This window comes from Schistocerca serialis, chromosome 3, assembly GCF_023864345.2.
Source record: "Schistocerca serialis cubense isolate TAMUIC-IGC-003099 chromosome 3, iqSchSeri2.2, whole genome shotgun sequence".
NCBI lineage: Eukaryota > Metazoa > Arthropoda > Insecta > Orthoptera > Acrididae > Schistocerca > Schistocerca serialis.
The window spans coordinates 87,544,215-87,561,503 of record NC_064640.1 but is presented as its reverse complement, the minus strand read 5'-3'; the positions used below and the strand labels follow the sequence as shown (position 1 = coordinate 87,561,503).

Here is a 17,289-nt window from a genome sequence, read left to right as displayed (position 1 = left end):
AGTTGTGGGATAACTCAAATGGCAATGGACTTGAATCATGCTACTTATGCATGACAGAAAACCAATTCAAGTTGCACTTGAGGTGTCTGGGGTTTGATAGAATCCATGATAGAGGTGTTCACAGAGCACATGATGAGTTGTCTGCTATCAGAGAGGTACTGGAGTTATTTTACAAACAACTTCCAAAAATATTTATAACCTAATGTGTACATTACCGTATTTGTGTATTAAGTGTATTACATTTAGATTTAAATAAAACACTCATGACATCATTCATATGCACCATTCAAAGTATCGAAATATACCATTTATGCTGTGGGTGACAGCTGCCATCCATGTGAGTGACTGTATCAGGAATTATTACACAGGTAATGGACAGTTAAGTATCATTATTTCTACCATATGAGACTGAATAAAAATGAGAAAGGTACTTAGAGACTGATGGTTATCATCGAAACTGGATGTTTCAGTCAACATAGGTAAATATTTCAAGAATTTAACAGATCTGCTTTACACCACAAAAAGACAAATGTATTTTTTTGTCAGAGTCCTCTCCAGCCAGCACCAAGCCAAGGCAATATGTTGTAAAGGTATTCTGGAATCAACTGAATCATGCAACTGAAACTTAAGTTACTTTTACAACATATTATATTTTATTCATAATTTACATAATGAACAAATGGAATTATATTTTTAATTCACTCTGAATAAACAATGTGTAGCTGATTTTCTTATGCAGTACGTAATATCAGATGGATCCCTGATTTGGTAAAGACCGGTTCACTGATCTCACCTACTTTAAGTGAAAATGCACTGTTTTCAAATGCTTTCTCCATAACACCTCGACGAAAGATCCCCAGGTAACCACCAGTCTTTGCTGAATGGCAGTCTGAATATTTTTGTGCCATTTCTGAGAATGATGCCTTTCCTAATTGAATACATTGACGTAAGTACTTTATTAAACATAGAGCCTCCTCTCTGGAGCGTGTAATTGGCTCCTGCTTCCAAGAAACTGGCCTTCTTGAGCACTTATGTTTCACAAGTAAATGAGAGCACTGTATTTCATGTGGGCCTTTGCCTGGTACCCGGGGAGCACATCTGCTTGGATGAACCCACTGGCTCTCCCTGGTATAAACATTAAAATAATAATGCCGGCTATATCTCTTGCTCTCATACTTTCCCCATCCTCGTGGTAGTTTTCTCTCTGCCATAATGGATCTTAAAGGTAGTTAAAACCTTTGTGGACTGGAGCTGTACATCTGAAACATAGAAAACAACAGCATGTTGAGTAATCACTACACTCATAAGCAATTACATATATGGGAAGATATTAAGAAAAGTATAGAATATAGGACAATATGTTTGATACTTAATTTGGTAAAAATTGCACTGACAACAAAGAACAGATGTTTTCAACCTATTGTTGAGAGCAAACTGGATGAAAAACAGTTCAGATTCAGAAGGGGCAGAGGTACAAGAGATGCAATTGGACTGTTACAAGCAACTGAGGCAGGTAGACGTTTTTGATAACTTGGAAGAAACCTTTGATAGAGTTTGATGCTACTTAGGTATTGTGAAGAAGTTTGAAGCTAACTGGAAAGAAAGGAGACTGATAAGTAATCTGTATATGATGCAACAAGTAAAAGTAACGCTAGGATATGAGATAACAGAAGAAATCAAAATTGATAGAGGGGTTACACAAGGCTGCAATCATTCATCCATTCTGCTTAACAACTGTATAGGTCATTTAGTAGTAGAAGTAGTAGTAGTGGCATTCATCCATGCATGAATTTTACATATACATATACCATATACTGACATTTACATACTTACAAGCCTATGGCCTCATGGTAGGAACCATCCTGGCATTTGCCTGATATAACCTAGAGAACCAACAGAAAACTAAAACTGGGATATCTGGATGGAGATTGGAACTTGCATCCTCCAAAATATCTCATTTGGTTTATCTCCAGTATACAATATTGTTTGGTAAAAAAATTATTTAATAATGTAAAAAGCTAGAGCTACATTAGTCATTAATTTCTCAGTGACAATTGCTGCACGTGGCATAGATACAACATTTCATAATGTAACACTACACACTCTATCGGCTGACATCAGGACAACAGCAATGGTGTTTATTTAGCATTTTGTGTACTACACCATTTGCTTGCCTGAAAAATTGAGTAAGCATTCTCTCATAGTGAGTGATATGTTGTGATCAGAGAGAGAATAAGGTGCTAGTATTATATACTGCAAAATAAGGTTTCCCAGAACAAAGAAAATAAGGAAATAGGAGGGAAAAAATTGTAATGCAAAAGTGTGATGTGAGATGACAGAGAACATAAAAAATATGTTGGAAAAAAATAGAACACCACCTGTGAGGAATATGAAATGAAAATAAATGTGGAGAGACTTTGGTGATGGTTTTTACAAGGCAATCAAGGACCATAAGACCGATGATTTGAGATGAGTTAGTAGCAAAACTTGAATTCAGGTTACATCCAGTCAAGAAATGAAAATAAAGAGATTGGTTGTAAAAGAAATATTTAACAACATGGACACTGTGATGGAAAAACAATAAATGCTTTGGATACTTTTGAGATATAAATTTCAAGAAGAATGGGAGGTGTGAAGTGGAGAGATAAAGTAAGAAATTAGATTGTGTGGCACAGAGTGAAGGAGGAAGGAAAACTATCAAAAACAATAAGACACCAAAAATGAATAACCTAAGACGCTGGATTAGGGGATCCTGTAGACAAATGACGCACTAAAAGGAATAATGACTGGAAAGAGGACCAGAGGACGAAAAAGAGAGCAGATAATTAATGACATCATGATGTATATACCATATACAGCTACAAAATGGATGGCAGAAAACTGGGGGAATTGGAGAATTCTTATCTTTCAGTAGTGGACTTGTCTAATGGGCAGAACACATCAGCATCATCATCGTTTTAAGTGTATCCCTCAGCACAACAATTATAATATTTGAACTAGAATGTCAGTTTTTATTGTTCACTAAAAACAAAATGCATAACAGTAAGTTTCTGGGTGCTCTGCTAAGTAGTTTCCATTTTATACAAAATATTCTGATGACCAACCCAAACTTCTTCGTCAGGTACTATGAGTTTTACTGTTATGTATAGTTACTGCCTGAGATTTTATAAATTGAGAGTGGGACCCCAAGCATTATTAAAATGGAAATTCCATCAATATTTATGAGCTTCCCTGACATCTTAATTTCAATAGACTCCTTACTACCCCTGAAACTTGGCATTTGCACCATGATACAGGTCTGATTCTATTTTGTTTCATGATTATATTCAAAGACAGTAGTCAGTAACAACTGATTTACTTGGTTGTTTTATACAGGCATGTTGATATTCCTTGCATCTTTCCTTAACTGTTCTGATGGTCTGCCCCAAATAACACATGCCACATTTACATGGAGTGTGATAAACACCTGGCTTTCAGAGACCTAGCTCATCTCTAACATTAAAAAGAATACTTCTTATCTTAGTTGAAGGTGAGACGAGCAAGTTGGACTCTAATCCATCTGCTATGTTTCTTGCTCTCACGAACAACTTTTTTTTTTCATTGTCTTTCTAACGCAGTTATACACGTAATAGGTAATATGTACAGATTATGCCAAATTGTTATTTATGCCAAATCTCAATTAAACTTACATTTCAGTTCCTTATATTTACATTCCTGATCACACTGTTGCACTTGGTTTTATTAGAAGCATCAGTTATTTAAACTTATGGATAACTGAAGTTATGATGATGGCATATAATTGAAAAATATTTTGAGCAAACCAACAGCATAAGAGGTGTTGTTACCACTCATTCACCACCATCTGCCTATTTTTCTTTGATAACTGCAAGATTCTAAATGTTGACAGTTTAATTTTATTGTTGTATTTTTTCTGGATAAGGTAACATTTCTCACTAATTAATTCAGTTAGTAATTAAGAATTTGAATAAGTTTGGATCACAAAATAACTATTTCATGACGGATGCCATACTCATGAATACGAGATTTCAGATGATGTGTAATAATAATGTTCCATGCATTATTGTGGGTTACTAACATAATTTTTCTTATGAACCAAACAATAGTGAAGTCTTAGAATCTGCCAGAACAGTAAAATCTAACCTATCCAAATTTCAAAGCATTATGTAGCTCCAGAATTTACATCATGTTATTATGTTAGTCTATAAATAGTCACCCCTTCCTCAAAATCTGCACCTATAAATCATACTGCTAACATCTTTATGTCAGATCATATTAGAGCTAATGGCTGATGGGTACACGTATAACAACTATATGTCAGTTTGCATTAAAGTCTACTTATTGCTAGCCTCATTGTCACAATTCTGTGTCAGTTAAGATGAAATTCTGTGCCTTAATGTAACATGTGCAACAAGTGTGTTTGTAAAGAGTATGAAGCTGTTTAATATCTTTGTGTGTTAAAATCTTGGGTGAACTAGTAAATATTAAACTTAGAGGAGCTAATGATCTACAAACTCCAGTTATGGAATGAAGTTATAAATTCTGTTGAGTATACTATAAACTGTGTCATGTATCTGCCACTGTACATCATGCCACTATGAACTTTCACCGATACTGCAATGGTATTTAATGATTACATGACTCTTCTTCCACATTGTTTCCAATGAGAGAGATGCATATACCTTTCCCCGCATAAACTGTGACTTGTGAAACTGTAGGTAGCTGGTATTGGTGGTAAAATGCAGTTAAAATGTGATGAACCATTTTTAAAGTTAATTTCTTGTTTGGTCTTCCTCATTTGGCACTATCCCTCTTAACATTAATTTCCAGGGTATCTTTTCAGTATTAGATACGAGACTTCAAGACTCATCAACACTGAGTGCAACATCAAACAGCAGGTAAGTGGACCTTCACAAAGAGGACTGAAATACACTGGATACCATTACTCCATAGGAATGTACCAGTCTTTCCTGATATTAGGACAGCATAAGGTATGTAAGCGATTTTTGGCTTCTGTTCCCTGATTTCAGTCTACACCTCTGTCTCAGGCGTTCTTCATTTTGACTGCAACACCTGTTCAGTCTGATGATCTAAGTGCCCATTCCTTTGGAACACTTCTTTTAGGTGTTGTGGTTCTTTGATGAGGCTATCCTTTTCTGGATGTGTTTGAGCTCTGCAGACCAGAGTCCATAGTACTGACTTTCTTTGTGACAGATTGTGATGGCTTAAGGTATGGAGATAGATATCAGCGTATGTTGGTTTTTGACATATTCTGGGATCTGTCCAGTCTTCTCCTAAGTAACATGTTGAGGAAAGGTTGCCGGCCCTCTTTTTGAAGTTCCATCATGAACTTCATATTATGATGGATTGAGTTTAAATATCCCAGGAGCTCTTGAAGCTTCTCTGGTCCATGTGGTCACACTAAAAATGTTTCATCCATGTAGTGATAGAAACACATTAGTGTCAAGTTGGTGGATTATAGTGCCTTTGCTTCTAAACATTCCATGTATAGGCTCGCGACAATATGTCATAATAGTCTACCCATTTCCATGCGAGTGGTTTCTTCAAAATATTTTCCATTTAATAGCAAATAAGTAGATGTCAGAATGTATCTAAGTGTTATGTGAAATGATTGTTGAACTTCTAGGCTATTAGTTCAAAGAAATCAGAAAGTGGAACTGTCATAAAGAGGGGGACTACATCAAAACTGACCATAACATCCATATCCCAGAGCCACAATAAACTGAAGCAGTGTAGAAAGACAGCAGATTTGTGGATGTGGTGTTCACACTTCCCCACTTATTTGATGAGAATGTGTTTCACATATTTTGCCTGCTTGCATGTATGTGTACCAAGGTTACTAACTATTGGTCTTCAAGGATTTATTTCCTTCTGTACCTTAGGAAGGCTATATAGTCTTGATGGCACTGTTGCTTGTGTTTTTATGTTTTAAGATGCACAATGGTGTTATGTGGCAAACCTGACTCAATGAGAAGAGTCATCACATTCCTCTTGATTTTATTCATAGGCTAGATATCAATCTGTCCGTATGCAATGTCATTCAAGAGACTGAAAATCTTGTTGTTATAGTCCACAATTAGACCCATGGCACATGAATAAGATGATTATGTCAGTCATCAACATACTGTGCATACAATGGAAACAACTCGGCAGAACACCTAGAAGTACACTATTAATAAATCACACTCAGGAAACCTGAGAGATCAAAATGCATAAATACTCCACCTTAAGATTCTTGATTAATTGAAATACATTATTATTATTGAACTTGACCATAAGGATTCTAATAAAGTACATCTCAGTAATGACTACTCTGTTTCAAAATAATTCTAGAGTAAGTTTTCCTGTTAAGCTAACACACTGAAAATAAGAGGGAAACAGAAAAGCAAAACAACTCCGACAATTCACCCAGGCACACACGAATGTGCGCGCATGGGCAGACACACACACACACACACACACACACACACACACACACACACACATAACACCCCCCCCTCCCACACACGCACATCCATCCACACACTCACTCACACACACACACACACACACACACACACACACACACACATACACACACATTTGTATTCTTTTAAAAGAAATGATACAATGATAAATCAAAACAGAGGCAAAAACCAACTTCCAAACACAAGAGTATCTTCAGAGCAGAACTGACAGATGTACTAATAAAAAAGTTGATCTTTAATTACAAGCTCTCAAAACATTAAAAAAGAAGCTTCTTAATTAGAAGGAGTATGTAGATAGGTTTCTGAAATAGTTGATGAGAAGGAGCACTTCTGAACCACGGAAAGTGATGTGACATTCAAAGCCAAATGTTATCTGTAATGAAGCACTATCTGAAAAAAGCTCCACACATATTCTTTCAGATCTCGATAAGATTTCAAAGTGGTGCAAACTTGCTTTAAATGTTCATAAATGTAAAATCACTCATTTCATCAAATGAAAAAAAAAAAAAACAAGAAAAGAAACCTAGTCATAGGACTACAATATCAATGAGGTACAACTGGAATTGGTCAACTCGTACAAATACCTGGCTGTAACACTTCTTAGGGATATGAAACAGAACTATATCAACAGCTCAGTTGCAGACAGAGTAGGTGGAAGACTTCAATTTATTGATAAAATACTAGGAAAATGCAATCCATCCACAAAGGAGCTTGTTTGCAAATCACTCGAGTGAGCCATTCTAGAGTATTGTTCATAGGTTTGTTTGACCCATGGGAAAGTGTCAAAGAAGTGCTCGAGAAACTAAACTGGCAGACACTTGAAGATAGATGCAAACAATACAGAGAAGGCCTACTTACAAAGTTTTGAGAACCAGCTTTAAATGATGTATTTAGGAGTATACCACAACCCCCTATGTATCACCCCCATTGGAATTGTGAGGAAAAAATTAAATTACAGCATGCCCAGAGGAATTTAAATTGTCATTCCTCCTGCTCTCCATTTGGGAATGGGCTGGGAGGAAGCCCTAATAACTGGTACAATGGGAAGTACCATCTGCCTCCCACTTTAAAGTAATTTGTAGAATATGGATGTAGACAGAAGACTTTACATATCTGGAACTTGCAGGTATGGACTCAAAGGGGGAGGGGCATTTTGGTTATGGGGGTCATTCTATATCTACATGTACACAGTCCAGTCACATTAAGGTGACTACAGCCTATGTTCTACACCAACATGTAATAACCACTCACAAGTGGCAGGTGGCTCCACTGGCAGTAGAGGGTATATAAAGTGTGTTGGGGGATGCGGAAAACAGTGCACCCAATGTTGTAATGGGGAAACAGAACGATTTATCTGACCTCGAAAAGGGCATGAACACTGGCTTTCAGTCCAATGGTGGAAGCACTTCTGAAATGACTAAGTTTGTAAACTGTTCATGTGCCACTATGGTTAAAGGATCTCATGCATGGTAAAATGATGCTATCCGAAACCTGCACTGAGGCAACTGTGGTGCACCACAGGCTATCGATGCCAGTGGTGAATGACCGCTGTGGAGGTGTGTACGAGTGCATAGACGTGTAACTCTTGAGCAGCTGACCATCCAGATGAACCAAGAGACTACGGACACTGTCTCCTTAATGATTGTTCAGTCAACATTGCCACATATGGGCCTCCACAGCAGGTGCTTGGTCCATGCACACATGCTGACTGTTGTTCATTGGCAACAAAGCTTCAGGTTTGCACACCAGTACTGCAACTGGATGTCCAATGAGTGTCACCAGATGGCCTTTCAAGATGAATAATGTTTTATGCTCCATCAAACAGATAGTTGTTGGAGTGTATGGCATGAAAGCAAACAACCTGCAACAATCTTCAGAAAGGCCCAGGCTGGAGGAGGGAGTGTTATGGTCTGGGAATGTTTTTGTTTCATTCCCTGGCTGCACTTGCCGTTCTTGAAGGCACACTGTATCAATACAAGTAGGCATCTATCCTTGGGAACCATGTTCACCTATACAAGCAATTCATTTTTCCTCAGCATGATGGCATCCACCACAAAACAATGCAACATGTAACACAAGTTACAGTGTATGTCCATGATTTGAAAGAGCACCAGTATGAGTTTACCATACTCCCCTGGCGACCAAACATCCTGGATTTAAACCCAATCAAGAATCTATGGGACCACCTCAATCAAGTTGTTTACACCACGGATCCTAAACGAAAAACCTAGAACACCTGGTCGTGGAACTGGAGTTGGCACATCTCCAAATCTCTGTCTGTACCACCAGAACCTCACTGACTCTGTAAATGCTGTAAAATGTGGTTATTCATGCTTCTGAATCGTGGTCATGTGAATGTGACTGGACAGTGTGTAAATTTTAAAATTTCGCAGCTAACTCTTGGAGGATAAAATAGCATGAAAACTAAGAGTCTCGAAAATGAAGAGGACTTATGTAACTTAGAAGCTATGTTTAATGCAACATACATCAGGGGCTTACATGAGAGCAGGTTGATGTATGGGGTTGTGGTTTTCCTTGTAACATTCCAACCAGGTAAGGAGCATATGCACAGCCTGACCTACCTGCTGTCATAAAAAATCCAGCACAGTTCAGTTCATAAATCCACAGGTCATACTGGCAGAAAATGGATAAATGACTAACAACAGACAGAAGAGGAAAAAACCTCCACTGAAGAAAGAAAAAAAAATGGATGTATGTTTTGCAAAGGCTATGCTTTTCTGAACTGTAACTTCTTGTATGTTGTGCTAAAGCACTGTACTACTCCTTTATGTAAACAAATTATTATTATTATTTCACTGAAACACCTTATGATATAGGTGGCAATCAAAAAGTTTCCATATGAAAGCATTACTGCAGCATATATGCAACTTAGCACAATTCCAATGAGGGTTCATAAGCACTGACATGTGGGGGAGGGATTAGTGTGTTATTCTTTCCTACTTGTGTACAGTAACCACAGAAACATGAACTATGGTGATGTTATTACCAATTGCATCCAAACAGGAGCAACGTGCTGTTATTCTTTTCTTGGCTGCCAAAGAACAAACAGCGATAGGCATCCGTCAGAGAATGCACAAATCATATGGAGCAGGATGACTGTCAAAACCCACTGTTGTAGAACAGTGCTACAAGGGGCACCACTGATTCATGATAATGCTTGTTCCCACGTGGCAAATGTCATGACACAGAAGTTACACCAACTCATGTGGGAGACACTTGAGCACCCACCCTATTGTTCTGATCTCTCCCCACATGATTATCACGCCTTTCTTTTTCTTTCTTTTTTCTTTTGCTACCGCCTTTATCCCACATTTGGCGCAGGGTCGGCAGGGTTAAGTATGGAATTGGCATGGTTAATTTTGAGGGGTGGCCGGATGCCCTTCCTGCCACCACCCCATACCCCCATACCCCAGCTGTCTGCATCTAGTGTAAATCGTGAAATAGTGTGAATGTGTTACAAATGTCTGCGCGTCACGTAACTGAGGCGGGATGTGGGGACCAGCCCAGTATTCACCCAGGAGGATGTGGAAAACTGCCTAAAAGCCACATCCAGGCTGGCCGGCACACCGGCTGTCATCGTTAATCCGCTGGGCGGATTTGATCTGGGGCCGGCCGCGCCTTCCCCGAATCCAGGAAGCAGCGCTTTAGCACTCTCGGCTGTCCTGGCGGGTCATGATTATCACAAAAGGTCTTGAATGGTCAATGATTCGTATCAGACATGTACCATATTTTACGGACTATAAGATGCTATGGACTATAAGGCACACCTTAATTTTTCAGCAATTTTTTAAAAAAAATAACAGTTTTACTGTTTTTATTATTAGAATGCAAGGCCAGACTGAAAAAGAAATTCTTAGTTTATAAAACCAGACTGATCCTTAAAATCCTTTAAAATCATCATCTGAACTTTCTTCTTCTTCTTCCTCTTCGTCATCATCGCTGTCCTCTTCATATATAAGATGGTCTGAACTGCCATCAAAAACATTACTTATGCCACGATTCTTGAAAGATTTAACAATAATGTCTTCTCTCACTCTAGACCACAACTGTTTTATCCACTGACGCAGTTGTTTGGTTGTATGTCACATTAACACTTTGGAGTGATTCAAGTCAGATCCATCATCCATTTGTTCCATTTCACTCTAATATACACTTTAAATGGTTTATTTATTGAGACATGAAGAGATTGCAATTGTGAAGTAAGTCCTCCCTGAATAACAGCAAGCTCTGTATTTCCCTGTCTCAATTTCTGTTTCACAAAATTTTTCAAATTACTACTAAACTGATCTAGCACAAGAAGAGAACTCATCTTCAACAAAGCACCTTTCCTTCTCTCCCACACTCTGTTCATCCGTAATTTCATACCAGCCTCAGCCATTCAACCCTTGTCATGAATGTGAACAACAACATTTGGCAGTATTTCAGAAGGTTTTTGCATTGTTTTGTGCTTGCTCATTGGATTAAGTTTAGTACCATCAGCATAACATGAAAGGACAAAAGTGTAGTGTATTTTTTTCATGTCCACTTGTTTTTCTAATTATAGGTTTAGCATCTTTCATGGAAACAGTTCTGTTGCTCAGCACATCAAATGTCACAGAGGTTTCATCTATATTCGCTGTTTGGCTTAGTTCCACACTGGTTTTCTTTCGATGTTGGATAGTAAAGTGATGGAAAAATAAAATTTTCTCTCCATGCTCTTGTGTCATTACTCAGATATTTTGATTTTGGTTGGCATAGTGAGTCCGTGACACTTCATAAACCTTTAGCATCAACCAATTCCACACTTGAAGTCTTAAGTTCCACTGTAGCACTAGCTTACGGGCATTTATTTGAATCATTTTTGTATTAATTCCAGTGCCATTTTGATGGTGTCCTTGAATCTGCTTCAATAGGTCCTTTTCTAGTTTTGACCATTTTGCATTCAGTCCACTATTTGCACATTTACTCTTTCTCATTTTTTTCAGTTCTTCTTTAGTAGCCCACCAATCATGAATAGTTTTTTCTGTTAGTGGAAGGCCAAAATACCACTCAGCTGCTCTGTTTCCATGTTCTTCTGCATATGCTATTATTTTTAATTTATAGCCCACATCATATGAATACCTTTTATTTTTTTCCATTACAAAACTTGCTACTAACAGAAATATTGTACTGTTACTTATAACACTAATCACTTTAGAAATAGAAATAGTTCACTGGCACCATTTACTGCAGTGACACATCATAGGCTAGAGAAAGTTCTGGGTTTGTGATGTCAGGGAAGAAGAGAGACAGTTTCCGCAATTGTGTGAATCCCCACAACTCATGCTCCTAGCATTGGTGCAGTGCTTGCTGCTGGCAGTTGAATCCAATGTTGCCAAGTAGAGGTAGGTTTCCCACAGCATCGAATATATGGCTGTTTTTATGACTGGGTGGAATTTTAAATCAAACAAGGGACCTTTTTATGTTAATTTTGATTATAAGATGCACCTGATCTTATATATTTTGTTGTTATCATAATTAAAATCTTGACTGTCTCTGCCATATTAAATATGGAGGTGGTGACAAGTTTTATTTTGCACGTGTGTAGGGGGGGGGGGGGGATGGGGGAGAGGAGGCAAGAACTAAACTCTGGATCCACACATGGTAACACCTGAACCTGTCTCTTTTCCCATCTTGCAAAATACACACACACACAAATATGCTCAAAATAGGAGAACTTAAAACTGTTCTCAGACGCACATGGCTGGCTAATCACTGGCATAGAAAATGGAGAAAGATGTATCTATTCTGATATATACAGAAATTACATTCTGAAGTTTAAGGATGAAGCCTGAGGCTTCATCAAATTTTAAAATGGGCACTATACTTTTTTCACCATTGCCTAAAATAGAGAGCAAGCCTGCCACTAATTAAAGAAAAGTTATTGGCACAAAAGATGTTTTCAGCCATAAAATTCTGTTTGTTGTGATCTTTAGTCTGACGGCTGGTTTGATGCTTCTCTTCATGCTACTCTATCCTGTGTGAGTCTCTTAATCTCATCATAACTGCTGCATATTACATCCATTTGAACCTGCTTACTGTAGTCAAATCTTGATCACCATCTAAAAATTTTATCCTCCACAGCTAGTTTCATTAACAAATTATCTATTCCTAGATGCCTCAGGGGCTTTCTTGACAAACTATTCCTTCTTTTGGTCAATGTTTTTCATAAAGACTTTTTATTCCTGATTCAATTCAGCACCCATCTAATCTTGAGCAGTCTCTGACAATACCAATTTGTATTAATTTATTGAGACTCCATCTCCTAAATCCTTACATTTATGCAATCAGTCTGAAAGCTTCTATTGTCTTCACGTCACTTCCATTGCTCCATCTTTCACAATTGTTTAAAATATGGTATTCCAAGAGTGATATATTGGAAGCATTGCTTACTTGTATTACTGTCAGTGGAGGAGGAACATGTGTCAATGAGAGTACAATGCAGTATACATAGAATAGAATAGAATAGTATAAAACAGAAACTTGCCTGTTACATAACATGTCACATACAACCAAAAGATTGGGACATAGGTGACTCATCAGTTTAAAGCTGCTTTCTAACTGTAAGTATACAGCATAATTTACAGCTGTTTTGTAATTTTAAGTACCAGAAAATGTACTCAGCAAGCCACTGTAGAGTGTACTGTGGAGGGTACTCCAAATCAATATCAGAGATTTTCTCTCCTATTCCATTCTTGTACTGGGCAAAGGAAAAATGACTGCCTATGTGTTACATTACATAAACTAGTACCAATAACAGACACATGATATCAGAAGCAGAATTATCTGTCTTCTTGGAATGTATGTTGTCTACATGTACACAAAGGGGTTTTGTGAGAGCAATAACACAGTTTCTCCATGTGACCACACTCAGTTATTGTGGTATTTTAATGTAATACAGACAGATTACATCATGAGCAGCTGCCCAAGGATTACATATGCTCCTTTTCCTATTACCCTAGCAGTTGTTCTGATATCCTCATTAAGCACTTAGATGAGCGTCTTAAGATACAAAGCTCACACTGGATGTACGCAATTAATCTGTAACTCAAGTTGCCCCAACAAAACTCTTATAAAATTGCAATAGATATGATCTGACTACACACACATTTTACTCCATGCCCATCCTAGTTACGCTCATTCAGACATTACAAATATTTTAGCACAATAACCATTAAAAACAGACACATATACTTTTTTCTTATGGTGGTATGAAGCCTGTTTTCTTCACTCATTCCTCCAAACCACCGAGTATTGATGGCAGTTGATAGGCAGTTGTTACCTCAAACTATAAGATAAAGAGAACATCAAACTGTCATTTAAAAGCAGCAAATGGCTGCAAGTGATGCATATAAGTCTCCCCTAAGGAATGACATTCACCTTTGAGAGAATGATTCTCAAGTAAATAAACAAAGTAATGGTTTAGAATGGAGGGTGTCACTAAGATAAATGTTGGAAAATACCTTATACATACAACTGGCGTGTAATATCGTGCTTCTGAGTAGGGCTAGATGCTTCATTCAAGTAATATTCTTGGTGCGGGTTCTCTTTAGTTCTCTATACTCAATCTGTGTCTGATTGTAACATTGACAATTGGGCACTAACCCTAATTTTCTTTGCTTCTACACTCAAAACTTAATTTTCTTTATTTTTCCCAATGAGTATTCCCTTTGTTTCCAAATCTCCTTGGGTTTTACAAAAGTGCAATAGTGAAGTACTGGTAGTAAAGAAATGTTTTATGGAAGTGATTACATATTCTGTTAAAGTCATTCACTTTCATCATGTATTTCATGATATAAACAGTTTGGTTGTCATATGTAATGTTAGAGACAAAATCTTGAAATGATAATCACATAAACATGCTGCTGACCGTCTGTTAGAAGCATGGTGAGCAGTAAGTACATGCAAAATGGTATGTTGCGTACATCAGACTGAGTCATATTAAGCAGATGATGGCATGGACATATCAGAAGAAAGAATAAGTATATTCTGCAAATTTTTTTAATGCAAAACAGTCTGATCATAAATCTGGAAGAACACTGTTACAGGTGTCATGTTCACCACCCAGAATAAGACACCACCTAATCCTTACATCAAAATGTTTGAAAAACAGAAAGTACAAAATTTCTCAGTATATGGGCACAACAGAACATAAAATGGGATACACATGTAGACTACATAAACAGAAAACTGAGAGAAACATGTTTCATGAAATGAGTACTGAGAAACTGTACATCATATGACGATCTCAGGCCTATAGCATATATTTTGCTTTTGTTCACTAGGTATTGAAATATGGTGTAATGTTATCCCCATTGACATGCAAGTCAACTAAAAAGACTTGGACCAGGTGACCGGTCTACCTGATGGGAAGACCTAGCTACACAACATTTTATTTTATTGGGAAAACTGTGGAACAAGTTTGATATCACTTAGATTATGGGAAAACCTTATTATTCTAATGGAATAGATAGACTAAAGATCATCATGCAGGCAAATGTTTAAAAAAAATCCCAGCACTTCCATGTCTTTACATACTAGAAAATGTAATTTTTATCAACTCAAAGTCTTAAGTTCCATCTGGACAGGCCTGAGAAGACGCAATGGTACTGACCAACTGCTGTTTCATCCTTAGCCTATAGGCATTACCAGATGCAGGTATAGAGGAGGGGCATGTGGTCAACACACTGCTCTCCAGCCATTGTCAGTTTTCATGACTGGAGCTACTACTTCTCAATCAAGTAGCTCCTCAATTTGCCTCACAAGGGATGAGTGCACCCTGCTTGGCAACAGTGTTTGGCAGAAGGGATAGTCACCTATCCAAGTGCTAGCCAAGCTCAACAGTACTTGACTTCGGTGATCTTACAGTAATGGTGTTACCACTGTGGCAAGGCTGTTGCTATAATTATTATTACAAAAGAAAAATTAAATAGTAACACTCCCTACACACAAGACAAACAAATGAGGTACATGTATGCCAGAGAATTACAGTCCAGAACTGTGCGACTGCTACGGTCGCAGGTTCGAATCCTGCCTCGGGCATGGATGTGTGTGATGTCTTTAGGTTAGTTAGGTTTAAGCAGTTCTAAGTTCTAGGGGACTGATGACCACAGCTGTTAAGTCCCATAGTGCTCAGGGGCATTTGAACCATTTTGAAGAGAATTACAGCACTATTACAGAAACGCATACTTCATCCTTGCATCAGACTGTAAAATGCATTACCCCAGTCAACAAAAACAATAATGGAGAGAAACAATTTCAAAACAAATGTGAAAGATTACTTAATCAAGCACTGCTTCTATGCAGTGAGGGAGCATCTAGAAAAACAAAACTATAGCACCAATTAAGAATGTACAGGGTTATTACAAATGATTGAAGCGATTTCACAGCTCTACAATAACTTTACTATTTGAGATATTTTCACAATGCCTTGCACGCACATACAAAAACTCAAAAAGTTTTTTTAGGCATTCACAAATGTCCGATATGTGCCCCTTTAGTGATTCAGCAGACATCAAGCCAATAATCAAGTTCCTCCCACACTCGGCGCAGCATGTCCCCATCAATGAGTTCGAAAGCATCGTTGATGCGAGCTCGCAGTTCTGGCATGTTTCTTGGTAGAAGAGGTTTAAACACTGAATCTTTCACATAACCCCACAGAAAGAAATCGCATGGGGTTAAGTCGGGAGAGTGTGGAGGCCATGACATGAATTGCTGATCATGATCTCCACCATGACAGATCCATCGGTTTTCCAATCTCCTGTTTAAGAAATGCCGAACATCATGATGGAAGTGCGGTGGAGCACCATCCTGTTGAAAGATGAAGTCAGTGCTGTCGGTCTCCAGTTGTGGCATGAGCCAATTTTCCAGCATGTCCAGATACACGTGTCCTGTAATGTTTTTTTCGCAGAAGAAAAAGGGGCCGTAAACTTTAAACCGTGAGGTTGCACAAAACACGTTAACTTTTGGTGAATTGCGAATTTGCTGCACGAATGCGTGAGGATTCTCTACTGCCCAGATTCGCACATTGTGTCTGTTCACTTCACCACTAAGAAAAAATGTTGCTTCATCACTGAAAACAAGTTTCGCACTGAACGCATCCTCTTCCATGAGCTGTTGCAACCGCGCCAAAAATTCAAAGCGTTTGACTTTGTCATCGGGTGTCAGGGCTTGTAGCAATTGTAAACCGTAAGGCTTCTGCTTTAGCCTTTTCCGTAAGATTTTCGGCTGTGGTACGTTTAGCTCCCTGCTTGCTTTATTCGTCGACTTCCGCGGGCTACGCGTGAAACTTGCCCGCACGCGTTCAACCGTTTCTTCGCTCACTGCAGGCCGACCCGTTGATTTCCCCTTACAGAGGCATCCAGAAGCTTTAAACTGCACATACCATCGCCAAATGGAGTTAGCACTTGGTGGATCTTTATTGAACTTCGTCCTGAAGTGTCGTTGCACTGTTATGACTGACTGATGTGAGTGCATTTCAAGCATGACATACGCTTTCTCGGCTCCTGTCGCCATTTTGTCTCACTGCGCTCTCGAGCGCTCTGGCGGCAGAAACCTGAAGTGTGGCTTCAGCCAAACAAAACTTTATGAGTTTTTCTACGTATCTGTAGTGTGTCATGACCATATGTCAATGAATGGAGCTACAGTGAATTTATGAAATTGCTTCAATCATTTGTAATAGCCCTGTATTTTTAAACTGTACAGCTTAATAATATATTGTGTTACATTACTTCTTGTTAAAAAT

At 38.2% G+C, this 17,289-nt stretch overlaps 1 protein-coding gene across 2 annotated transcripts in view; it reads right to left on the bottom strand.

Moving 5' to 3' along the window:
* Positions 1-731: 731 nt before the first annotated feature.
* The window catches only part of LOC126471529 (peptidyl-prolyl cis-trans isomerase NIMA-interacting 1-like), a 29,753-nt gene continuing 13,195 nt past the window's right edge, over positions 732-17,289 (bottom strand). For both annotated transcript variants that reach the window (XM_050099756.1, XM_050099757.1), the window contains exon 2: positions 732-1,259. In XM_050099756.1, coding sequence (XP_049955713.1) covers positions 732-1,211 — 480 coding nt within the window. In that variant the 5' untranslated portion in view covers positions 1,212-1,259. The remainder of the gene's footprint in view (positions 1,260-17,289) is intronic.